Source organism: Cricetulus griseus, chromosome 4 (assembly GCF_003668045.3).
Source record: "Cricetulus griseus strain 17A/GY chromosome 4, alternate assembly CriGri-PICRH-1.0, whole genome shotgun sequence".
NCBI classification, from domain to species: domain Eukaryota; kingdom Metazoa; phylum Chordata; class Mammalia; order Rodentia; family Cricetidae; genus Cricetulus; species Cricetulus griseus.
The window spans coordinates 42,180,603-42,206,506 of NC_048597.1; the positions used below are offsets into that span (position 1 = coordinate 42,180,603).

Consider the following 25,904-nt stretch of genomic DNA (forward strand, 5'->3'; position numbering starts at 1 on the left):
GAGGAGGTAGGGGAGACTGTGGTCAGGATGTGATATATGAGAGAAGAATAAAAAAGAAAAATCACTTTTGGTAATCTAGCATTGTAACTGAATTATAGTCTTATTCAGGACCATGAATGCCAAAAATTCAAGTCCATCAACTTAAACCACTGTCACATCCATGTCCTTGGGTTACTTACTTACACTTATTTTCTTTTTGGAATTCTGTATTTTTTAACCCAGAATTCTGTAAGCTTTTACACCCAGGAAACTAAAGTGTAGTAAGACTCAGTGACATGGGAGAGATGTAACTTTATTATGTTATCCAAAAGAAGGGCAACAGGGAAGAAAGTCACCTTGATGAATATCCTCTTCAGTACTGGAGTAAGAAAGAGTACATGTGTGTGCTAAAAGGTTTGAAAGTAATTGCTTTCAGTTTCCTCTTGCCTGCCTACTCCTTGCAAAGTTTCCTGCACATGGGTTGGAGTTTGTGTTCTTGCTGGTGAGCTCCATTAAGAGCATGGTACTCATTTTGCTATATTTCATGCAAAACAGTGTACTCAATACTTTGTGTTAAATAATGGGGAAACAGGAGAAGTGGAGAATCAGTCTGTTTCCCATATCTTTCCTAACAACTCACACACCATACTGAGATGTAATCTGAGGTACTGAAAATGTTTTGTGCCAAGAGATTTCCCAAGTTAGGAGTAATAACATTAAAGACATAATATAGACAGGTAAAAATTGCTTTTATTTTTCAAGAAGCAGGGTTACTGGGTAATATGAATTCATCAAGGGAACATGAGCCAGGTTGCCAAGTTCAGATTGCGGTTTCATTATAGTCATCATTTCCAAACTGGGTTCTCAGCCTCCTCATTCTCAAGCCAGTTGGCAGCAGCGGGCAGTGGCCCAGTCCATGACTGAGCACTGACAGTGGCAAGTATTTCCATTCTGGATATCCCATGATCCACAACCATAGCCACAAGCACAACCAGTGACGGCCATCCCTGCATAGTCATGTGAGAAACATACATCAGAGCCTTTAGACTGCAAAAGATGGAAGGTCCCTAACTGTCCTTTCTTCATAGGAGGGGCAGGGGTAGTTATAGGCTTTGCATGGCATAAATCTATTCTAATTTTAGAATTCTCTTCAATCAAATGAAATGCAAAAGTACTTAAATTGAAGGACTTGGAAGGTGGGGTTTCAATGTCTTTCAGGAAATGGCAATTTCACCCATGTTCTGACCCTCTGCCCACCAATATAAAGAATAGATTATGAAATGAAAGAAGATTATGAAATAAATTGTTCGTGACCACACAATTAAGGAACAAGAAAGTGTGGCATGATGGACATGAAGGAAGAAGTGACAGGAAGAGCAGAACCCAAAAGTCACTCAGTAGCATCCTTAAGGTAACTGAAAACTAGGATGGGATTTCTAGGTATCTGTGACTATGTCTCAGCTCCATGGCAATACAAACTTGAGTTAGGAGAAGGTGGTATTAGGGAAATGATGGGGGTCGTCACAAGGAAAATTATTCACAAATTCTCCTTGAGGGGTTACTCACCAGGAGGACAGGAAGCTAGTCTGCCTGAGGCCTTGATACTAGTGCAGGAGAGAGTTTTAGTCACAGTGGAGGGACAGCCATCTGAATAAGAGGAGAAAAATGATATTGCCCATGTTTCTCACAACTCCCTTTTAGTCGTCTTCTATCTTGGGCATGTCACTGTTTCCATAAGTAGTATAGTCACTAACTTTTAAGATCTACTTTCTTCATTTGTGAAGAATAAATAGTAAAAGGTGAAGAATACTTACCTCATACAGTGGCTGTGAAAATTAAATGAACTAACTAAAAATTTCATACTACACCTGTTTCTTAATGTGTTTACAATCACAGGTCCTATCCTCCTTTTCTTCATCCTCATCAAGAACACCAAGTTCTTGTATAAAAGTTCTAAGGAGTAGAGTACTGAAAAAAGCCCTGGTCAGGAAGGCAGGGATGAAGTGGACTAAACAGAGTCAGAGATTACTTAGAGTGCAAAACCTGGTATTTTAGGTTTTATGAATGGTAAGCGTGAGCAAGGATTAGGCTTCTTCTCCTCATCTCATACCTCCACAGCCGATAAATTCCTTGATTTTTTCCTCCAGCAGAGAGTCTAAGTTCACAGTATTCATTGGAACCATCAGCTGGAGAAGGCAGATAAAGATAAGAAGGCAACAAGTTGCAGTCTTCATCCTGTTGAAAGTCAGTGTCCTGGGACTGGAAGAAAATTGAAAAAAAAGATGAGATCACTGAGCTCTGGCATGGCTGTAGGGAAAGAAATATTCTGGAGAGAGTAGGGAGGGAACAGAAGTAGTACCCAGCCTGTAACTGTGTTGGCCATTTGGAGAAGCAGATAAGGTTCCTCCAGAGCTGACTGACTCACCAGAAGCTCAAGAGTACTACCAGGTCCTGACCAGCTGAGATGCTTTAACACACTGTGGATTACCGACTGGCCACCCTTAATATATACAAGCTCACCCCAATAGGGTAAACACTTTTCAGTACATTTTGACAGCCCGGATGTTTTGTATAGCAATTTCCTGTGAATTAAGACACTTGGCTTAAGTCAAAGAGGTAAGGTTCATGAGACTGAGGAAGTAAGCACTCTTTACTTGTTTGGGAAAGCTGAAACCTACAAGATTCACCCACAACCCAAAGTTATGGAAGAAACATTCAGCTGTTGACTCTGACCAGCTGAATTGCCAGATGGTGACTCTTGGTATTCCTGGAAAACCTTGGAGAGCTCTTTAGATGAAGTGTCAAAGAATTGCAACACATTCTGGTGTGAGCTTTTCAGTGATGGAGCTGCATTCAAGTTGTCCCAACAGCAGAAATTAACACACACACACACACACACACACACACACACAGAGAGAGAGAGAGAGAGAGAGAGAGAGAGAGAGAGAGAGAGAGAGAGAGAGAGAGAATGTTCAGTATCTTACAAAGTCTTACATAACATAATAGGGACAAGAGAGAACCAAAGCTGTCAGGAGAGAGTGGCTGTGTGTCTCTACAGTGAGTGCCGAGACCTTTTCCCACATGGTGTAAGCATACCTCTTGCTTCATCAGCAGTAGGGAGGGGCTTTGCTGTGGGTGATGAGACATGCAAGCAAGGGTGAGTTTTCTTTCCACGGGGAAAGTCTGGGTAAGGTGTCTGTAGAAAAAATCCAAGTGTGGCTGTTTTCCTCTAAGTATTATAGAGTAATATACTTGCTCAATAAGTGGAGTGTGTTGTGTGAATTCAGAGGTGCTTGAGAATAACAAGTAAGGGAAGAGTACTGACAAGCTGTAGTGAGGTTGCCAAACCACTGCTATGTGAAATAAAAAGTACATCTACTGTCAAGATGGCTAATCAGTGGGAATTTTCTAGTGTAAGGCAGAAATTACACAGGGAAAGTAATATAAGGCTATTATGTTCTGCATTAGCCCCTGGTTTGGGGGCAAATTTGATAAAAAGTGAATGACATGGAGAAATGGGCTTACCCAGTTCTTACTGCTGGCAGGATGGAAGAGAAAGAGCGTACACGTTAGGTTTGTGCTAACCATCCCTTAATGGTATCCAAACACTTGAAATCCAAGGGAAAAGTAGTAAAAGGTAGTAAAAAAAATTAGATAAATAAAGAAACACATTAAGGGTTACAGAAGTGATGGTCAATTCCTAGTTCACCAGGCAAAATAGGACTGTGTTCATGGGGAATTAAAAACACACTAAACTCAAAAAATAATTTGTCAGGAAACAGAAGACTATCATAGGGCATTAATGTCATTTTATATGTCCATTGGGATGGGGTCCATGAGAATTTGGAAAGGCAATATCAGACCTATGTGATCCTAGATCTACGAATAAACTGAGTTTATTAACATGTTAAATTATTCAGGAGGAGATGAGGAAAGTAAAAAGTAAATGATGAATTCTGTTCATGTCACAAATAAATAAATAAATAAATAAATAAATAAATAAATAAATAAATAAATAAATCCCTAGGGGGAAAACTGATAAAAGACAAATACTGTGCTTGTGGCTTTTTGAAAGGCTTTAAAGCCCAAGCAAGGGCTAAATGTAGTGAAAGCTGGAGGGAGGGGTACAAGTTGTCCCCACCACAACCCTGCAGGGGAAGGCAATGCCATTGGATGGAAACCACTAAGCTGTTCCTCTAACTGGGGGGCCAAAGTTGCAAGCAACTGAAGGCTGTAGATGGCAACTGGAGGCCTCTTGCCAAATTATGGATTCGTGGGTCTGCTATTAAGCACAGTTTACTTGTATTTGGGTGGATATTGAACGCAAAATTACATTAATTCATGACAGAGCCCCAAAGCTCTAGGGGTGCATATGGGGATAAAACAGAACAAATAAAAATAACCAAGCTTGTCCTAGGGGTGAACAATAATCCATCTAGTGAAAACTGTACAAAAACGTGTGTTGGGGTTAGAATTGTCCTGCTAGCCAGAGGGGATCAACTGATGCCAAGCATGCTGGAGGGACAGATGGTGGAAATTGCCAGAGCTGTAGGTCAGATCAGTAGTCTACCAGCCCCTGGGTGTGTTACAGCCAGGCAGGTGAGGTTTTGTTCTCACTAGGCTCAACTAATTTGAAGTGTCCCCATCAAGTCTTTTGTGATGGGGAAATACTTCATGGTCTATTGAGTTTCCTCAGTGTAAGGAATCTGAACAATACTATTAAGTAGTGGGATCTTTTCAGGCTGTATTAGATGTTGCTAATGAATTTATTTTAGCATTTCCTTACCTACTGGACATCAGGAACAATTTTCATTTACCTAGAAAAGTCAACAGTGGACAGTCATAGTTCCCAAGGTTACATTCAAAGTTACATTCTTTGCTATGGAATGGTGTCCTGGGTTCTTGCTGTGTCCTGGTAACAATCCTGTATATATATAAAAAAGCATGATGTTAAACTCTTGAGTGATTTTCAGATTAAACAAAAATCTAAAACCTTTTATGTACCCATAGAAAAACAAAAGTAGAAGATGAATCCACACAAGGAACATGAGCCAGACACAGTTGTAAAATTTTGGGGAATATTATGATCCTGTAAGACACTAATGACAGATACCTGAAAAAATTATTTTTTAAAATCTTGTAGTGTCCTGTGCCTGTAAATGTAAAAGAGCCACAGGTATACTGGAGCACTTGGGATATTGGAAATTTTCCATTTAGCTCAAATAGCCCATCCTTTGTGTGACTTGGAATGCAGATGTGTGTGATTTGAGATTCATCTGAAAAGAATCAAGAAGTTTGAAAGAACTAAGAATCACAAAAGGCATGAGAAATAACTGTGTATCCTGTTAACCCAGTAGAAATGACAATAGTGTATTGGACACAAGCATAAGCTGGTTTGTCCCATGAGGAGGTAGCAGATAGACTGTAAGTCTTATGCCTTCCAGCAAGGAAATCAAATATACTCTCACCTATGAGGACTACTATGGCCATAATCTAAATATTTCCTTTCAAGTGGATAACAGGTAAATCCATAATCAAAGATCTCATCCAGCTCAGTTCCATGTTTGGACACCCACAAAAATTTGGCTGGTGTAATCATTTCATAAATAGTGGTATACAGAAATTGACTGTGACAAGCAAGAAAAACAGTAATTTCATCTGCCTTACAACCCTGCTGGGCATGGGTTAGTTAAAAAAATATATGGATTATTAAAACAATAGCTAAAGGACTTGACTAAATAAGGTATCATATATTGGGTCAAAAGGACACTTCCATATGTTATTAAATAGCCCAGCTGTGAGAAACATGCCTATAAGTTATTGGTCATAGAGGCCTCTGAGCCCTCCTCACCACAAAGAGTATCATCATTGCTGTTGTTTTCAAGGAAGAACAAGATGGAAGGATCCTTTGCTGTCAACTCCACAAGCTTTGGTTCAGGGCATAAAGAAATAAAGCTTAGGCTGAGATGGAAGCTGTCTCTGCACTGCTAGTGTGGAAAATTGTTACACAGGCTGCTGGGGCAAAGTTGTCATGGATAATTCCACTAGACTATGGATCCTGCTTGCTCGAGTACTGAATGCCAGGCAGAATGTTGCATGAGCAATAGTAACCACAGGGAGGGTTCATATCTTTCATAACTTTCCTTGTAAGCGAGGACAAAAACCAATAGCTGGGAAGATCATAGGCCCCAATAAGAATAGCTGTTGCTATTCTTCTGTCCGATGGATATCAAACATCTCTCACACTGTCTTTTAAATACTAGTGCAGAGAGAATAAAATTCCTTTTTTTAATGGATGCTGTATCACAGAAACACTTACCTCAATGTGAAGCTCCTGAGAACAAGTGATTGCTGCTGTGGCTTAGTGGCCCAATATTTAACCATAGCCACAGGCCATAATACATGAGCAAATACAATTTGGGAGGTTGTATAAAAGGAATAGTTATTCAATATGTGAAATGTAATATACAAGAAAGAGAAATTGTAAAACACATTTAATATGTTCTTCATCCTATCACTATAAACATGACAGCAAATAGTAAGTAATGCCCATGCTATAGCCCCAACCGTATGAAAAATTTGAAGTTACAAACAAATTAATACATACACATTGAATCAATGGTCACTCAGTTTCCTTGGAAAGAGTGTACCTGGTCCTTGTCATAATTTAACATAAATGACCTCTAGTCCAATTCCAAATAAAGCCTTGCTCCCCTCCTTACATCAGGAGGCCAGCCTTCAGATTTCATGCTTCTGCTGACATCATGGCAATCCTAACTCCCACCAGAATGGGCATTAACTTCTGCTTGCAGTATCCTAAGGGTATCTCTGTGTTTCAAATGTCAGCCTGGCATCAACATCTCAGAGCATTAGACCTTGAGAAGTCCTTGGACCTGATCTAATTTGACACCACCACTCAAATGATAACTAAGCTAAGACTGAGGTTCACATTGAGTTTCCCTAAGGTGACAGATGAGCATCTTGTAGATTGGGAGCTGCTGCTAGAACCAAGGTCTTTCCATTCCACTGCATTCTCCTGTGTATGAAGCTGTCTAACTTCTCTGGGGCTATTTCATTTGGGCATTGACCATGAAAGAGGAAATTCATACAAAGTATGAAACAAAATTTTTTATTTTATAAAAAGAAAACAGCAAAGTGGTCTATTTTTAGGTGTTGGGCTGCTTGAGACCACGAAGGCTACTACTCACGGTCAGCTTCAAAGGTTTTGTTGTCCTAAACAAAGTTGTTTCTAAAGCAGGTATATGGTGATGTATGTTGACTCCCATCTGCCCTGCTAGTTAATTGTTATTTATTATATAGCTAATCGAAAACCTGCAGGAGTTAAGAAAATGAATTGTGACAAATGCTCATATTCCTCTGCAGTCAGACTCCATAAATTATTATTCTGTCTATTTCCATGCTAGACCCTAGAAAGGAGCTAGACACAAAGTTTTATGGCAGTGTTACCAAACAGAATCGCCATTATCTAGTCTCAGGTGCACCAACCTGGATATTGTGCCCTGACATTAGTGTCTAGGAGCTGGCTGTACTCTCGAGATTTCTGCTTTTCTTTTCTCTCTGAGGTTTAGAATTTTAGGTACAAAATAAAGGACACCTAGAACAACCAGTTCTTTTTTTTCCTTTTTTGTAATTCAACTTAGAAACAATCTTATTTAATATACGAATCACAGTTCTCTCTCCCTTCCATTCTCCCATGCTCCCCACTGATCCCCATCACATCCCTCTTCTGCTCCATAGAAAGGGTGAGACCTTCTAAGGGGGATCATCTAAGTCTGTCACATCATTGGGGCAGGGCCTAGGCCCTCCCCATGTGTCTAGGCTGAGAGAGTATCCCTCTATGGGGAATGGGCTCCCAATGTCCCTTCATACACTAGGTATAAATGCTGTTCCATTACCAGAGGCCCCATAGACTGCCCGGGCCTCCTAACTGACACCCACATTTGGGGGGCCTGGTTCCATCCTATGCTGGTTTCCAAGCTGTCAATCTGGGGTCCATGAACATCCCCTTGTTCAGGTTAGCTGTTTCTGTGGGTTTCCCCAGCCTGGTCTTGACCCCTTTGCTCATCACTCCTCACTCTCTACAGTTGGATTCCAGAAATTCGACTCAGTGCTTAGCTGTGGGCCTCTGCTTCTGTTTCCATAAGCTACTGGATGAAGGCTGTAGGATGCATATAAGGTAGCCGTCAATCTCATTATAGGAGAAAGGCATTTAAGATAGCCTCTCCTCTATTGCTTAGATTCTTAATTGGGGTTGTCCTTGTAGATCTCTGGACATTTCCCTGGTGCCAGATTTCTCTTTAAACCTATAATGGCTCCCTCTATTAAGATGTCTCTTTTCTTTCTCTCCTCTATTCTTCCCCTGACTCAGTCTTCCTGGTGCCTCATGTCTTGCTCCCCCTCCTCTTCTCCCCTTCTCTTTTTTCCTAACTCCCTCTCCCCCCTCCACTCCCCTTGCTCCCAAGTTGCTCAGGAGATCTTGTTCCTTTCTCCTACTCCAGGGGACCTCTTAGGGACTCCTTGTTTCCTAGCTCCTCTCACGGTATGGATTGTAGGCTGGTAATCCTTTGCTCTATGTCTAAAATCCATTTATGAATGAATGCATAGCGTGTTTGTCTTTTTTTGTGACTGGATTGCCTCACTCAGGATGGTTTCTTCTAGTCCCATCCATTTGCCTTCGAATTTCAAGATTTCATTGTTTTTTTTCCCACTGAGTAGTATTCCATTGTATAAATGTACCACATTTTCTTTACCCATTCTTCAGTTGAGGGGCATCTAGGTTGCTTTCAGGTTCTGGATATTACAATGCTGCTATGTGTCTACTCCTCATAGGGTGAGTTTGCTTCTTTTTGTTCTAGAGCTTTCAACTGTGCTATTAATTCTCAAGTGTGACTGTTCTCCAGTTTCTTCATGTGGGCATTTAGTGCTATGAACTTTCTTCTTAGTATTGCTTTCAGAGTGTCCCATAAGTTTGGGTAGGTTCTGTTTTCATTCTCACTGAGTTTTAGGAAATCTTTAATTTCTTTCTTATTTTTTCCTTGACCCAGAATTGGTGCAACTGGGTTTTGATCAATTTCCATGAGTTTGTAGGGTTTCTGCAATTTGTGTGGTTATTGAATCCTAACTTGAAAGCATCGATACAGAGGGTTATTCCAATGTTTTTGTATCTGTTGAGGTTTGCTGTGTTGCCAAGTATGTTGTCAATTTTAGAGAAGGTTTCATGTGGCTCTGTGAAGATGGTATATTCTTCTGTATTTAGATGGAATGTTCTATAGATGTCTGATAAATCCAATTGGGCCATAACTTCTATTTGTTCCTTTGTTTCTTTGTTAAGTTTCTGTCTGGTGGTCCTATCTAGTGGTGAGAGTGGGATGTTGAAGTCTCCCACTCTATAGTGGGAGTTTTATGTATGTATGAAGTTTTATGTATGATTTGAGTTTTAGTAATATTTCTTTTAAGAATGTGAATGCCTTTGTACTAGGGGCATAGATATTCAGAATTGAGACTTAATCTTGATGGATTTTTCCTGTGATGAATATGAAATGCCCTTCTTCATCTCTTTTGATGGATTTTAGTTTGAAGTCTAATTTGTTAGACATTAGGATTGCTACACCAGCTTGTTTCTTGGGTCTGTTTGATTGGAAAATCTTTCCCAACCCTCAACTCTATGGTAACCTCTGTCTTTGAAGTTGAAGTGTGTTTCATGTATGCAGCAGAAGGATGGATTCTGTCTTCGTATAGATTCTGTTAGCCTGCGTCTTTTTATAGGCAAGCTAAGAAAATTATTAGTGAGGGATGTTAATGACCATTGATTGGTTATTTTTGTTTGTTTGGATTTGTTGTTGTTGTTGGGATTATGTGTGGATTCACCCCCCTTTTTTCCTTTTGGCTGTTGGTAAAGTGGGGTTATATATTGCCTATGTTTTTGTGAGTGTAGTTAACTTCCTTGGGTTGGGGTTTTCCTTCCAGAACTTTCAGTAGGGCTGGATTAGTGGATAAGCATTGCTTAAATCTGGTTTTGCCATGGAATATCTTGTTTTCTCCATCTATAGTGATTGAAAGCTTTGCTGGATATTGGATTCTGGGCTGGCATCAGTGGTCTCTTAGTATTTGTAGAACATCTATCCAAGACCTTCTGGCTTTCAGAGTTTCCATTGAGAAGTCTGGTGTAATTCTGACAGATTTGCCTTTATATGTTACTTGAACTTTTTCCTTTGCTGCTCTTAATATTCTTTCTTTGTTCTGTATGTTTGGTGTTTTGATTATTATGTGGTGAGGGGACTTTTTTGGTGGTCCACTCTATTTGGTGTTCTGTAAGCTTGTACTATTATTGGCATGTCTTTCTTTAGGTTGGTAAAGTTTTCTTCTATGATTTTATTGAATATGTTTTCTGCACCCTTTAGGTGGGTTTCTTCACCTTCTTCTACACCTATTATTCTTAAGTTTGACCTTTTCACGGTGTCCCATATTTCCTGGATATTTTGTGTTAGGGATTTGTTGGACTTAAGATTTTCTTTGGCCGATGAATCTATTTTTCTAGTGTATCTTCAACACCTGAGATTCTCTCTTCATCTCTTGTATTGTGTCATTTATGCTTACATCTGTAGTTCCTGATCATTTACCCAGCTTTTCTATTTCCAGCATTTCCTTAGACTGTTTTGTTTTATTGTCTTTATTTCAGATTTCAAGCCTTGCACTGTTTGAATGGTTTCCTTCACTTGTTTGGTTGCTTTTTTCTTGACTTTCCAGGTTTTCTTAAGAGGTTTGTTTATTTCTTGCAATTTTTGTTTTGTCTTTTCCTCCATTTGTTGAATTTTGTTTTTGTTTTTTTCTTCCATTTCTTTAAGGGGTTTTCTCATTTCCTCTTTGAGGGTCTCTATCATCTTCATAAAGTTGATTTAGGGTCATTTTATTCTGCTTCATCTGTGTTGGGATGTCCAGGTCTTGCTGGTGTGCAGTCCCTAGACTCTGGTTGGGTCATGTTGATCTTTCTGCTGTTGACTGTGGTCTTATACTGTCGTCTTCCCACCCCTCCTTCCAATGGGTGCCAGTGGGGTCTCTCCCTCTCCTGGTGGGTACGGGTCCAAGATTCTCTTCCAGTGGGTGCAAGCAGGTCCAATACTCTATGGCTTTCTTCTTCCCATGGAGGCAGGATTAGCACCATGACTTCCACAGACTCTGGATGGCCTGGTCTACCAGGATAATTTCCCTATATGAAGACCCTAGGCCTCAGGAGGCTCCAAGCAGGGCACTGGAAGATGGGCCTGAAATGTGCCCACTTAAACAACCATTTCTTAAGGAAGCTGGATGATGTGAACTGAGACACATGGGATATCATCCCAGCATTCACTGTTGACATCAAGTTTGGCACAAGGCTTCATAATGTCTCAGTTCCCTATTCCTGGCAGCTACAATTTTTGGTCACTTTCTCAGTTCTCGTTCACACCACTATTTCATCAGTAGTTTATAGGTTATATTTAAGCAAACCTAGAAAGGACCCAGATCATTGGGGGTGGGGGTGGGATGTCACTGCTTTTTGGCATGGAGCCTGACTTCTTGGTGAAGCATGGCCTGGAATCCTAGTACTAGGATTTGAGGACTGAGCAACAAGTTGTTCAAAATACAGAAAAACTGGTAGGCGATTACAATGCTTGCTTTTGGAAAGATTGTATTTATTTATTTATTTATTTATTTATTTATTTTTAAATTTCATTGTCAAGCGCTAAGCCTGCTACTAGACCAGGAGTTCAATACAAGAAATTAATAATTGAGCAGACTCTGAGGTAAAAAAAAAAAAAATCTAATTTCAATTCAAATGTGGCCAAAGAGCTTGGACTGCACAGGGTTTAAGTAAGTTGAATACATTATCATTTAAGCAGTAAGGAATCACCATTCAAAGGGAAAGCCACAGTTCCACCTGAAATATCTGTAGCTTGTGTCTATTGACAAAGCCCAACCAGGACCATTGCCCCAAGTCATCTTGACATATGAACACATCATTATTCACCTCTAACTGTTCCTTTATTATTTATCCCTAAGGATCTCATATTAATATTAATACCATGATATGAAACATAAATTATTTTAAAGCATCTCATGTGTCCTTCGCTCCTGCAAGGGAAGCTGTTCCATATGGAGTTCCTCCCGAAGAACTTAACTTACCTTGGAGGAAAATGTTCATCCCACATTTGCATTCTGGACCTTAATCCCCTATTTTCCTCCCCCCCCTCTCTCTCTCTCTGTGTGTGTGTGTGTGTCTCTCTCTCTCTCTCTCTCTCTCTCTCTCTCTCTCTCTCTCTCTCTCTCTGTGTGTGTGTGTGTGTGTGTGTGTGTGTACCTCTACATATGTGAGCAGGACAGAAGTAAACTTGAGTTGTCCTCAGGTTCTGTCCAACTTGTTCTCCCATATGACTTAAGCTTACCAATTCAGTTATTATGGCTAGAAAGTAAGTTCAAGGAATCTGCTCATCTACGACCCTCAACACTTGGATTACGAGCATAACTAGTGTGTCTGCATGTTTTATGGGGGTTTAAATATAAAAGGTGTGTTCTTGGTGGTTTTTAGCTTCGATAAACCTACTGCCATAAATAAGAAGGTGGAAAGAGATGATTTTTTATTGTAGTTGTTCTGGGTATTTAATTTCTTTTAAATTATCAACAACCACATTGCTATTTATTACTTAAAATTAGGTTGGCAGTCTAAAGTTGACACAAGAATTATATCCTCCTGTGAAGGCTCAAAATTGGAAGCCTCCAAATTTACAGAACACTTAATACACAAATACTTGCTTACTTTCTTAACGTTGTCATCAATATTTTAAATTACTTTTTGTTTTGGAATTCTGTAAATTTCTAATGCCCCAGTAAGATGCAGTATTATCATTCTCAGTGACAGGTGAGGAACATGGTGTTATTTTGACATGTGTGAGGCAGGTGATTGGGAAAGAAGTCACCTTAAAGCCGTCATAGGAAGTTGAATTGGAAGGGGTGCACACACACACATGCTGAAAAGTTAGCATGTGGTTATCTTCAATCTCCCCTGTCTGCCCACACTTGGCAGTCCTCCACATCTCACTGCTGCAGGGGTCAGTGCCCACAAAAGTGCTATTCCACTTCTTTGTATTTATTGCCATCCAATATACTTATACTTTTTAATAAAATGGGGGACTAGGAGAATTGAATGGGGAGATCAATTGTTCCCCTTCTTTTCCTGTATTTCTTCATCACCCATTTCAAATACAGTGAGATGTAGCCATTCAGATACTAAAAATGTTTTCTTGCAACAGGCACTACAAGGGTTAATAACATTGAAGACATAAACATAGATGAGTGTAAATCTGTCTTTATTGCTTAAAAGGCAGAATTACTGTATAATATGAATTCATCACAAGGACAATGAATCAGATTTCCTGGGTGGGATGACAATTTCTTTATACTCATCATTTCAAAACTGGATTTTCAGGTCCTCATTCTCAGGCCAGTTTGCAGCAGCGGGCAACAGTCCAGTCTATGACTGGGCACAGGCAGTGGCAAACGTTTTCATTCTGGACATTCCAAGATCCACAAGCAAAGCCACAAGAACAACCAGTAACAGTCATCCCTGCATGGGTTGTGTGAGATAAAGACATCAGACACCTTCTACCATAAGAGATGGATTATCCATAACTGTTCTTCCTAGGAAGCTCATGCTTATATCTACATTTTGTGGGACATGAAACTAAATGAATTTTGAGAGTTATCCTCAAGAAAAAAAATCATATAAAAGACTTGGAGTTTCAGTGTCTTTCATTTATGGCAAATTCACCTCTGTGCTGGCTCTTCTTCTATCACTACAAGAGAAGAGAATGGGAAAGAAAAGAGGGCCATATTCATGACCACATAATTTAAGTTCAGGTAGACCATCATATGTGGGTGTGAAGCAAGAAGTGACTGGAAGAACAAACCCAGAGTCCTTCAGTAGCATCCTAAAGATAACTGAAGACCAGGAAGGTATGTCTAGGCACCTGGGACTATGACACAGTTCTATGGCAATACAAACCTGAGTTAGGAGAAGCTGATATTAGGAAATTGACAGTGTGGACACAAGAACAATTATTCACAAATTATCTTTGAAGAATTACTCACCAGAAGGACAGGAGGATAGGGTGCCCATAGCCTTGACACTAGTGCAGGAAAGAGTTTTAGTCATAGTGGAGCGACGGCCATCTGAGTAAAAGGAAAAAGAAAGTGATATTGCCCATGTTCTTTCTCACAATTCCCTTTTAAGTCCTCTTCTATTTTGGGTGCTTCACTGTTTCCATAAGTAGTCTGCTCACTAACTTTTATGTTTTAGTTTCTTCATTCGTGAAGAGTAAGTAGTAAAAAGTAAAAAATATTTCCCTCATAAAGTGGATTGAAAATTCAGTGAACTAACTAATATTACAGCTGTTTCATAATGTGTTCACAATCACAGGACCTAGCCTCCTTTTCATCCTCATCAAGAACACTGAGCTCTTGTCTAAGAGTTCCAAAAGGGTAGAGTACTGAAGAAAGCCCTAGTCAGGAAGGCAGGGATGAAGTGGACTAAACAGAGGCAGAGATTATAGAATTCAATACCAGGGATTTTAGGTTTTATGAACAGTCAGCATGAGCAAGGATTAGGTTAAGGCTTCTTCAACTCATACCGTGATAGCTGAGAAGTTCCTTGAGGCTCTTCATTACAGAGTCTAGGGTCTCCTCAGTATTCACTGGGACCATCAGTTGAAGAAGCGAGATGATGATGAGAAGAGAGCAAATTGTTGTCTTCATCCTGTCAAAAGTCAGTATCCTAGAGCTGGAAGAAAAAAAGGTAAAAAGATGAGTTCACTGAGCTCTGGCATGGCTGTGAGGGAAAGAAATATTCTGGAAAGAATAAGGAGGGAGCAGCCTGTAACTGCATTGGCCATTTAGAGAAGCAGAGAGGGTTCCTCCAGAGCTGACTGACTCACCAGAAACTCAGGAAATGTTCCCGGTCCTGACCAGCTGAGATGCTTTAGCACACTGTGGATTGCTGACTGGCCACCCTTAATATATACAAGCTCACCCCAGTGATGTAAAAGCTTTCAGTATGATTGACAACCTGGGTGTCATGTATAACAATTTTACGTGAGTTAAAACACTTTGCTAAAGTATAAGTGGTGAATTTTGTGATACTGGGCAAGTAAACCTTCTTCACTTGTCTGGAAAATCTAAAACTTACAAGATTCATCCCCCCATCCAAAGTTATGGGAGAAGCAATCAAATGTTTAATGACCAATTGAACTGCCAAGTGGTGACTCTTGGTCCTGGAGGTTCCTGGACAACCTTGGAGAAAACTCTATAGATGCAAATCAGAGAATTACAACACATTCTGGTATGAGCTTTTCAGTGATTGAGCTGCATTCAAGTTGTCCCAGCCACTGAAATTAATACACGCATGCAGGCACTCGAGAGAGACAGAGACAGAGACAGAGACACAGAGAGAGACTGAGTATGCTCTGTATCCTAAAAAGTAGTCTCACACAACACACTTGGCACCACAATAGGGACAAGAGAGAACCAAAGCTGTCAGGAGAGAGTGGCGGTGTGTCTCTACAGTGAGTGCTGAGATCTTTTCCCACATGGTGTAAGCATACCTCTTGCTTCATCAGCAGTCAGAAGGGGCTTTGCTGTGGGTGATAAAACATGCAATCACGGCTGAGTTTTCTTCCCAGAGGGAAAGTCTGGGTAAGGTGTCTATAGGAGAAATCCAAGTGGAACTGTTTTCCTCTAAGTATTATAGAGTAATATGCCTGTTCAATAAGTGGGATCTGCTGTGTGAATTCAGAGGTGCTATGAGGTAGGCTAAAGATTTGTAGTAAATTTTATGATCCTTGAGAGTAACAAGTAAGCAAAGAGTATTGACAAGCTGTAGTGAGGTGGCCAAACCACTGCTTTGTGTAATCCACTATCAAGATGGCTAGTCAGTGGGAATTTTCTTGTGTAAGGGAAAATTACAAAGGGAAAGTAATATATGGCTATTATGTTCTGCATTAGCCTCTGGTTTGGGGGTAAATTTGGGGGTACAAGAGAATAACATGGAGAAATCGGCTTGCCCAGTTCTTTTTTTTCATTGATTCATTTTTATTTTAATTAGAAAGAAAATTATTTTACATGTCAATCCCAGGTCCCTTTCCCTCCCCTCCTCCCCTGCCCCCCAACTAACACCCTACCTATTCCATACCCTTTCTACTCCCAAGGGAGGGTGAGGCCTTCCGTGGGGGTGGTCTTCAAAGTCTGACTTACTCTTTGGGATAGGGCCAAGGCCAACCCCCTTGTGTCTCAGGGAGGCTCAGGGAGTATCCGTCCTTGTGGGATGGGCTCCCAAAGTCCATTCTTATGCTAGGGATAAGTACTGATCCACTACAAGAGGTCCCATAGATTTCCAAGGTCTCTTCACTGACACTCACATTCATGGGGTCTGGATCAGTCCCATGTTGGTTTCCCAGCTATCAGTCTGGGGAGCAAGTGCTTTCCTTTGTTCATGTCAGCAGTTTCTGTGGGTTTCACCATCCTGGTTTGAACTCCTTTGCTCATCAGTCCTTCCTCTCTGCAACTGGATTCCAGTTCAGTTCAAAGTTTAGATGTGGGTGTCTGCTTCAACTTCCACCAGCTGCTGGATGACCTTGCCCAATTCTTACAGCTGGCAGAAATGGAAGAGAGAGAAAGTATATGTTAGGTTTGTGTTAACGATAATGGTATTCAAATTCTTGAATCTATAGGAAAAGTAGTAAAAGGTAGTAAAGAAAAATTAGATAAATAAATAAACACATTAAGGGCTACAGAAGTGATGGTCAATTCTTAGTTCGCCAGGTAAAATAGGACTATGTTCACTACAGAATTAAAAACCACTAAACTCAAAAGAAAGTTGATTTGTAAAGAACCAGAAGACTATTACAGGGCATTAATTGCATTGTATATGTCCCTTGTTGGGATGAGATCCATGAGAATTTGGAAAGGCTCTATCATACCTACATGATTCAAGACCTACAAACAAACTGGGTTTATAAACATGGTTTAAACCGTTCAGGAGGAGATGAAAGTAAAAAGCAAATGATGAGTCTGTTCAGGTCACCCCCAAAAAATCATAAATCCCTAGGGGGAAACTGATAAAAGGCCAAATGTTGTGCTTGTGGCTTTTTGAAAGACTTTAAAGCCCAAGCAAGGGTTAAAAGTAGTGAAAACTGGGAAGGAGGGGTACAAGTCCTCCCCAACACACCCTGCAGGGGAAGGTGGATGCCAATGTATGGAAATCACTCTAAGCTGCTTTTCTGAGTGGGTGGCCAAGGATGCCCATGATTGATGATTGTAGATGGCAACTGGAGGCCTCTTGCCAAATTATAGATTTGTGGGTCTGTTATTAAGCACAGTTACTTAGATTTGGGTGGGTTTTGAACCCAAAATTAAATTCATTCATGAGCGTCCCTCAAAGCACTTGGGGAAATAGGTGGATTAATCTGAGGATAGAACAAGTAAAAAGAACCAACAAGCTTGTCCTAGGGGTGAGCAATAATTCCCCTAGAGAATTTTGTACAATGAGGTGTGCTGGTAATAGAACTATCCAGCTAATTAGGGACTCTCACCTATACCAGGAATGCCCAAAGGACAGATGATGGAAATTGCCAGAGATATAGGTCAGGTCAGTAGTCTACCAGACCCTGAGTGTGTTACAGCCAAGCATGTGGAGTTCTGTTCCCACTTGTCCATGGGCTCAACTAATTTGAAATGTCCCCATCAAGCCTTTGGAGATGGGGAAATGCCTGGAGGTCTCTTTGAGTTTCCTCAGTGGAAGGAAGTCAATTCTATTGAGTACTGGGTTCTTTGCAGGCTGTATTACATCTTGCTAATGAATTTTTTTAGCAATTCCTGGACATCATAAACAACTTACATTTACCTGGAAAGGTCAACAGCAGACAGTTACAGTCCCCAAGGTTACCTTCACAGTTAAATTCTTTGCCATGGGATGTTTTCCTGGGTCCTTGCTGTGTCCTGGTAACAACTCTCTATTTTAAAAAAATAGATGCTAATCTCTGAGTTTTTTTCAGATTAAATAAAATCTAAAATGTTTCATGTACCTAAAACAAGAGTAAAAGATGAATCCATACAAGGTACAAGGGACAGACACAGGTATAAAATTCTTGGGAATATTATGGTTCTGTTAGACATGCATGATACCTGAACAAGTTATTTTTTTAAATTCCTGCAGTATCCTGTGCCTGTAAATTTAAAGGAGCCATAGGTATACTGGAGCACCTGGAATATTGGAAGATTTCCATTTTGCCCAAGTATCCCATCCTTTGTCTAATTTGGAATACAGAAGGGTGTTATTTTGGATTGGTCTAAAAAGAATCAAGTAGCTTTTGAATAAACTAACAACCTCAAAAGGCATGACAAACAGCTGTGTATCTTATTACCCAAGTGGGAATGACAATAGTGTATGGGACACACACATAAGCTGATTTGTCTCATGAGGAATTGACAGATACATTCTGTAAGGCCTATGTCTTCTAGCAAGGAAATCAAATATACCATCACCTATGTAGGCACTGCTACAGCCATAATATAAATATTTCCATTCAAGTGAATTACATGTGAATCCATAATCAAAGTTCCTATTTAGCTCAGTTACACGTATAGACAACCACAAAACATTGGCTGTAGTCATCATTTCATAAACAATGGTATACAGAAATTGACTGAGAAAACCAAGAAAAACAGCACTTCCACCTGCCTTACAACCCTGTTAGGCATGGGTTAATTTTAAAAACATATATAGCTTATTAAAGCAATAGATGAAAGGTGTCATATATTGGGTCAAAAGGACACTTCCATATGATATTAAATATTCCAACTGTGAGAAACATGCCAATAAGTTATTGGTCATCGAGGCCTCTGAGCTCCCATCACCACAAAGATTATCGCCATTACTGTTTTTTTGCAAGGAAGAACAAGATGATACTAGCCTTTGCTGAAGACTCCACAAGTTCTGGTTACAGGGCATAAAGAAATAAAGTTTAGGTTGAGATGGAAGATCTCTCCCTACTACTAGTGTTTGAAATTGCTACATAGGCACTGGGGAAAAGTTGTCATGAATAGTCCCATTAGGCTATGAATCCTACTTGCTACAGTGCTAAATGCCAGTCAGGTTGTTGCTTGAGCAATAGTGGCTCACTATGGTGGGTTCAGTCAATACCATAGGGGAGAGTTCGTATTTTTTATATCTTTCCCTGTAAATAGGACAAAAACCTGCAGCTGGGAAAGATCATAGGCCCTAATAAGGAAGCTGTTGCTATTCTTTTGTCCAATGGATGTCGTACATCTCTCAAACTGTCTTTTAAATACTGGTGCTTAGAGAAGGAGATTCCTTTTTTAATGAATGTTGTATCACAGAAACTCATGCTTCCTTGTGAAGCCCCTGAGAAAAAGCGATTGTTGCTGTGACTTAGTGGCCCAATACTTAACCATAGAGATTGTCCATAATGCATGAGCAAATGCAACTTGGAAGATTATGTATAAGAGCATAGGTAGTATGTTGCACCCAAAGTCCTGACCCTTAAGAGACTGAAAAAGACCAGATCCAGGGCAAAAGCTAAGAGTCTTAAGCGTTAGCTCAGGCCTCTCAGTCAGTCTGATGCTGCAGAAGAGCAGGAAAGACCCTGAGCGACAACTGGTAGAAGCTTTTACAGAGGAAGGCAAAGGGGTCAGGGAAAATTCAGAGCTGCATGGTTTCAGGCTTGGGATGGGCTAAACTCAGGTTAGAGGTATCTGATCTGAGTTTATTGGCTATTTGGGGGTTGAAGGAAGTTACAACATTCTGGTGGCATTACACAGCTACTTAGTTTTTATCTTATCTCAGTAGAAGGGCATCTACAATTTGTAAGTCTTGTCTCTAACTGGCCCTTTTCCCACGAGGGGATGTTTAAGGTTTTTCTTGTAACTAGGGCCAAGGTTGGGGACAGTCATTTCCCACTGATTCGGGGCCTGGATCCTGACTGTGCAGCCGATTGGAAATTATAGCTGCAGGTTTGCTAAGGTTGAGACTCTTTGGGGTACCAAGTCTCTCAATTAAATATGTGAAATGTAATATTCTTTTATGTGTATAAAAGAAAGAGAAATTATAAAACACATTTAACATGTTCTTCATCCTATCACTATAAATATGACAAAGAACAGCAAGTAATAACCTTGCCATAGCCTCAGCATTATGACAGATTGGAAGTTTCAAACAACTTAATGCATACACATTGAATTAATGGTCACTCAATTTTCTGGACATAGGAAGAATGAACATAGTCCTCATATATATAATATAATATAATATAATATAATATAAATAACCTCTAATCCAATTCCAAGTAAAGCCTGTTCTCCCCTCCTTACTCAGGAGTCCAGCCTTTAGTTTTCATGCTTCTACTGCCATCATGACATTCCAAACTCTCACAAGAATGGGCATTAACTTCTGTTTGCAGTATCCTAAGGGCATCTATGTGTTTCAAAAGTCAACCTGGCTTCAACATCTCAGAGCATTAGAGCTTGAAAATTCCTTAGACCTGATCTAATTTGGTGGCATCACTCAAAAGATAACACAAGACTGAGGTGAACATTGTGCTTACCTAAAGTGACAGATGAGCATCTTGTAGATCGGGAACTGGTACTAGAATCAAGGTCTTTCCATTCCCCTGCATTCTCCTTTATATGAAGCTGTCTAACTTCTCTGGGCCTGAATGAAATACAAGAAGTGGCTTCCAAAATGTGCTTTATCCATTTCAGTTAGTACGTTTCTTGTTTCCTTTGAGCATTGACCATAAAAGGGGAAAATCATATAGAGCATGAAACAAAAAATTTGTGCTCTGGAATTATAAGAAAATACAAATAGGATACATATATTTCAAATATACATAATTACTTCTGAATGATTGAAATGTCTTTCTAGAAAAACAAATTTGAGAAGGGAAAGGAGAAATAATGATTAGAACATCACCACAAATGGACCCAGTAAATAAATTTGCTGTATACTGTTGAATAGTCGTGTGCTTGGCTGGCCACTTAATTAGTATGTGGAGCCACACTGAAGGAATCAATGTGGTGTTTTGATACATTTACTTCATAGTACCTTTCCTGAGTTTGATTTTCTCTGATGCATGAAAATGGATGATTTTCAAGAAACAAAATTTATGCAAATTTTTTGTTTTGTAAAAATAAAACAACAAAGTGGTGTCATTTTCAGATTCAAGACTGCACAAGACCATAAAGGCTGTTCACATGCAGCTTCTTAGGTTGTTTTCTCCTAAACAGGGTTGTTTCTACAGCAGGTGTGTGGTGATGGATGGTGACATCCTTTTCTGCTAGGTAATTGGTATTATTATATCTACACAGGAACCTGCAGACTTAAGAAAATGAATTCTGACAATGCTTTTGTTTTTAGTGTACATCTCAAAACATACTCATCCTGGGTGCTACACACACTGACATATTCCTCTACAGCTGGACTCCATCATTATTATTCTGTCTTTCCCATGTGAAGAAACCTAGTAAAGAGCTGAGCATGAAGCTTGAAGGCAGTGTTATTTAACAGAGTGGCCATTGTCCACTTTCACTTGCACCAGCTTGGGTATTGTGCCCAGACAATTGGTGTCTAGGAGCTTGTACTACTCTCAAGACTTCTGCTTTTCTTTTCTTTTTCTTTCACTCTGAGGTTTGGATTTCAGGTATAAATAAAGGACACCTCGAACAACCATTTCACACTGAAGCTGCCTGATGTGAACTGAGACTTCTGGGATGTGGTCCCAGCATGCCCTGTTGAAATCAAGTTTGGCACAAGGCTCCTTATGTTTCCATTCCCTATTCCCAGCAGCTACAATTTTTGTTCACTTTCTCAGTTCTCATTCACCCCACTATTTCATCAATAATGGATAGGTTATATCTAAGCAAACCTAGAAAGGACCAGATCATTTGTGGGGATGGCACTGTTGGCTGACATGGAGCCTGACTCTTTGTGAAGTATGGCCTGGAAGCCTCGTGCTATGATGTGAGGTTTGGGCAGCAAGTTGTTCAAAATATAGAAAAACCGCTGGGTGAGGACAACGCCAGCTTCTGGAAAGACTTTTATTTGTTTATTTTTTAAATTTCATGTCAAGTTCTAAACCTGCCACTTGACCAGGAGTTCAATACAAGAAATTAGGAACTGAGCAGATCCTGGGGTAGAAAAAACAGTTCTAATGTCAATGCAAATGTGGCCTGAGAGTTTGGCCTTCACAGAGCTTAAGTAAGGTAAATTTAAGTGGTAAGGTATCCCCATTCAAAGGGAGAGGCACAGCTCCTCCAAAGTATATCTCTAGCTTGTATCAGTTGACAAAACCCCAACCAGGACAATTGTCCCATGTCAACTTGATATACAAACACATCATTATTCACCTCTATCTGTTCCTTCATTATTTATCCCTGAGATATCATATTAGTATTAATATCACAATATAAAACATAAATATCCATAAATCACGCCCCTGTGTTATTAGTTCATTCAAGGAAAACTGTTCCATCTGGAGCTCCTCTCCAAGAACTTAACTTACCTGAAGAAAAATGCTCATTTTACATTTGCATTCTGGCATTCTGGCCGATAATCTTCATCTCTCTCTGTCTCTGTCTCTCTGTCTCTGTCTCTGTCTCTGTCTCTCTCTCTCTCTCTCTCTCTCTCTCTCTCTCTCTGTCTCTTTCCCCATCCCTTCCTTGCTCTCTCCTCCCTGTTCTTCTGTGTGTGTGTGTGTGTGTGTGTGTGTGTGCGTGCGTGCGTGCGTGCCTGCCTGCCTGCCTGCCTGCCTGCCTGCTGCCTGCCTGCCTGCCTGCCTGCCTGCCTGCCTGCCTGCCTGTCGGTATACCTGTACGAATGTTGACAGACTGGAAGTCAATTCTTAGAATTGTCCTCAGGTTCTATCCACCTTGTTCTCTCCCTTTGCTTGAAACTTGCCAATTCAGTTACTCTAGCTAGGCAATAAATCCAAGGAATATGCCCATCTCTGCTTCATTAACACTTGAGTTACTAGGATACAGTGGCATTTCTGGCTGTTTTATATGAGTTTTAGATATGACAAGTAAGTTCTTCATGATTTTTAGCTTTGGGAAACCTACTTCCATAATTAAGACAATGGAAAGAGGCATTTTTATTGTTGTAGTTAATTTATTTTAATTTTTTTAAGTTATCAATAATATACTACTATTTATTACTTAAAGTTATTTTGGTAGTCTGAAGTTGACAAATGGATTATATCTTCCTGTATACGCTCAAAATTGGAACCCTCCAACTTTACAGAACACTTAATACACAAATCACTTGCCTACTTTCTCAGTGTTGTTATCACTATTTTAATTTTTTTTTTGCTTTGGAATTCCATAAATTTCTAATGTCCCAGTAAGATGCAGTTTTGTAATTCTCGGTGACAGGTGGGGCCTGTGGTGTTCTTTTGACATACGTGAGATATATGATTGGGAAAGAAGTCATCTTAAAGCCATCACAGGAAGTTGAATTTGAAGGAGGACACACACAGGCTGAAAAGTTAGAGCATCGTTCTTTTAAATTTCCCCCGTCTCCCCACACTTTGCAGTCTTCCAGATCTCACTGCTGCAAGTGTATAATCCCATGAAACCATGCTATTCCACTACTCTGTATTTCATGCCATCCGATATACTTATACTTTTTATTAAATGGGGTAATAGAAGAAGTGGATGTTCCCATTCTTTTACATTTTCTTGATCACCTATCTCAAATACAGTGAGATGTAACCATTGAGATACTAAAAATGTTTTCTTGCAACAGGCACCACAAGCTAGGGTTAATTACATTGAAGATATAAACATAGATGAGTGCAAATCTGTCTTTATTGCTTAAAAAGCAGAATTACTGTGTAATATGAATTCATCACAAGGACAGTGAGTCAGATTTCCTGGGTGGGATCACAGTTTCGTTAGAATAATCATTCCAAAACTTGATTCTCAGCTTCCTCATTTCCTCAGCTGGCAGCAGCGGGCAACAGTCCAGTCTATGATTGGGCACAGGCAGTGGCAAATGTTTTCATTCTGGACATTCCAAGATCCACAAGCAAAGCCACAAGAACAACCAGTAGCAATCATCCCTGCATGGTTGTGTGAGATAAAGATATCAGAGACCTAGGACCATAAGAGATAGAGCATCCCCAACTCTTCTCACTAGGAAGCTCATTCAAATATGTAGGTTTTGTGGGGGCATAGAACTAAATCAATTTAAGGAGCTATCTTCTTGAAAAAAAATCATTTAAATGAAAAAACTTGGAAAATCACTGTCTTTCAATTGGTGGTAAATACACTTTTGTGCTGGTTCTTCTTCTCCAAATACAAGGGGGCAGGAATGAAAAGATAAGATGGCCATATTCATGACCACATAATTGAAGTCCAAGTAGACTGTCATATATGGGAATGAAGGAAGAAATGACAACAAACAGAAACCCAGAGTCCTTCAGTAGCATCCTTAAGGTAACTGAAAATCAGGAAGGGATATCTATGTACCTGGGTCTATGGTTGTGATCTATGGCAGTCAAAGTCTGGTGTATTGGAAGATAGAGGGTGGTGGGGTGGGGGCGCACAGAATCACAGTGCTTCTTACTCACAAATTCCCCTTATGAGTTACTCACCAGGTGGACAGGAAGCCAGTGCACCCGAGGCTTTAATACTAGTGCAGGAGAGACTCTTAGTCACAGGGGAGGGAGGATGCTCTGCAGGTAAGAGAATAGGGGTATTTCCATAATCTCTTGTTCTCACAGCTCCCTTTCTTAGTCATCCTATATCTTGGAGATATCGCTGTTTCTATGAGGAGGCTAATGACTTAAGTTTTTAAGACTTAATGTCTTCATATGTGAAGTCAAAATAATACTTGCACTTACCACATACAATGGCAGTGAAAATTAAAATGGACTAACTTAAAGTTTTATATTACTCCTTTTCAAAATGTGTTCATAAATTACAGGTGCCACCCTCTTAGGCCTATTGACTATCAAAGAAAATGGGGTATTTAACTATGAGTTCAAAAAAGGATAAAGGAAGTCCTGAATTGTGGTTGATTAAATAAAGTCTGAGTCTTTGAATGGAGTAGAGATGTAATTATAATTTAGGAATAGGAGATTAAACATTGATTAAGCATAGTGTTCCCCCACCCCATCAGTTACCTAGACGACTGAGAGCTTCCTTGAGCTTCTTCATGACAGAGTCTAAGGTCTCCTCCATATTCACTGGGGCCATCAGTTGAAGAAGGGAGATGATGATGAGAAGGGAACAAGTTGTAGTCTTCATCTTTTGAAAGTCAGTGTCTTGTGGCTGGAGAAAAAGCCAAAGAAGATGAGAGCATTGAGCTCTGGAATAGCCAGCTGTGAGGGATAGGAGGAAGCAGTTATACTCTGTAGAGAGTAGGGAGGGAAGAACAAAGCAACCATGCTGCAATGTTCTAGTTGTTTGCTGAAGCAAAGAAGGTTCCCACAGAGCAGATTCACTCACAAAAGTCAGAAAGCTTTCCAAGGTCTGACCAAGCAAGGATGCTTTTAAACCCTGCGGGTTTACCAACCTGGCTACCCATAATTTAGAAAACACACAACCCTCTACCCCTGCCATGTAAATACTTCCTATATTTCCAAAGAACTTTGGCAGCTGAGGCGTAGTTTTTAGCAATTTCCTCTGAATTGAAATGTTCCCTCAAGGTCATGTGGAGAGGTTCTTGAGCTTCAAGTGGTAAACACTCCCCATGTCCGGAAAATCCAAAACTTGAGTGTACCCAAAGTGTTTCCAAAATGTCCCTACCTAATGTTACAGGAGCAGCTAACCAATTGATGCCAAAGGAGACTTTGACCAGCTGT

General features: G+C 40.1%; 2 protein-coding genes across 4 annotated transcripts; both read right to left on the reverse strand.

The window, feature by feature from the left end:
* Positions 1 to 858: 858 nt before the first annotated feature.
* Positions 859 to 14,907, reverse strand: LOC100756330 (resistin-like gamma). Of its 3 annotated transcripts, none has more exons than XM_035444345.1 (3): positions 14,661 to 14,907; positions 1,546 to 1,626; positions 859 to 986 (listed from the first exon to the last, which is right to left on the reverse strand). In XM_035444345.1, the coding sequence occupies exons 1-3, from the start codon at positions 14,782 to 14,784 to the stop codon at positions 859 to 861; spliced, it is 333 nt and encodes a 110-aa protein (XP_035300236.1). In that variant the 5' UTR covers positions 14,785 to 14,907. The 3 variants fall into 3 exon arrangements, with proteins under 3 accessions (XP_035300236.1, XP_035300237.1, XP_035300235.1); XM_035444346.1 differs by lacking the exon at positions 14,661 to 14,907 and adding an exon at positions 2,090 to 2,222; XM_035444344.1 differs by lacking the exons at positions 859 to 986; positions 1,546 to 1,626 and adding exons at positions 13,470 to 13,597; positions 14,122 to 14,202.
* Positions 14,908 to 24,027: 9,120 nt separating this feature from the next.
* On the reverse strand, positions 24,028 to 25,347 carry LOC100758932 (resistin-like alpha). The gene is made up of 3 exons (XM_035444111.1): positions 25,224 to 25,347; positions 24,693 to 24,773; positions 24,028 to 24,158 (listed from the first exon to the last, which is right to left on the reverse strand). The coding sequence occupies exons 1-3, from the start codon at positions 25,345 to 25,347 to the stop codon at positions 24,028 to 24,030; spliced, it is 336 nt and encodes a 111-aa protein (XP_035300002.1).
* Between the last annotated feature and the right edge of the window lie 557 nt (positions 25,348 to 25,904).

Coding starts and splice junctions, on each gene's coding strand:
- LOC100756330 (XM_035444345.1), bottom strand. CDS start 14,784: ATGAAGACAACAATTTGCTCTCTTCTCATCATCATCTCGCTTCTTCAA. Junction 1,627..14,660: donor GGAACTTCTCAGCTATCACG/GTATGAGTTGAA, acceptor CCTCTTATTCAG/ATGGCTGTCCCTCCACTGTG. Junction 987..1,545: donor ACTAGCTTCCTGTCCTCCTG/GTGAGTAACCCC, acceptor ATGACTATGCAG/GGATGGCCGTCACTGGTTGT.
- LOC100758932 (XM_035444111.1), bottom strand. CDS start 25,347: ATGAAGACTACAACTTGTTCCCTTCTCATCATCATCTCCCTTCTTCAA. Junction 24,774..25,223: donor GGAAGCTCTCAGTCGTCTAG/GTAACTGATGGG, acceptor TCTTACCTGCAG/AGCATCCTCCCTCCCCTGTG. Junction 24,159..24,692: donor ACTGGCTTCCTGTCCACCTG/GTGAGTAACTCA, acceptor ACAACCATGCAG/GGATGATTGCTACTGGTTGT.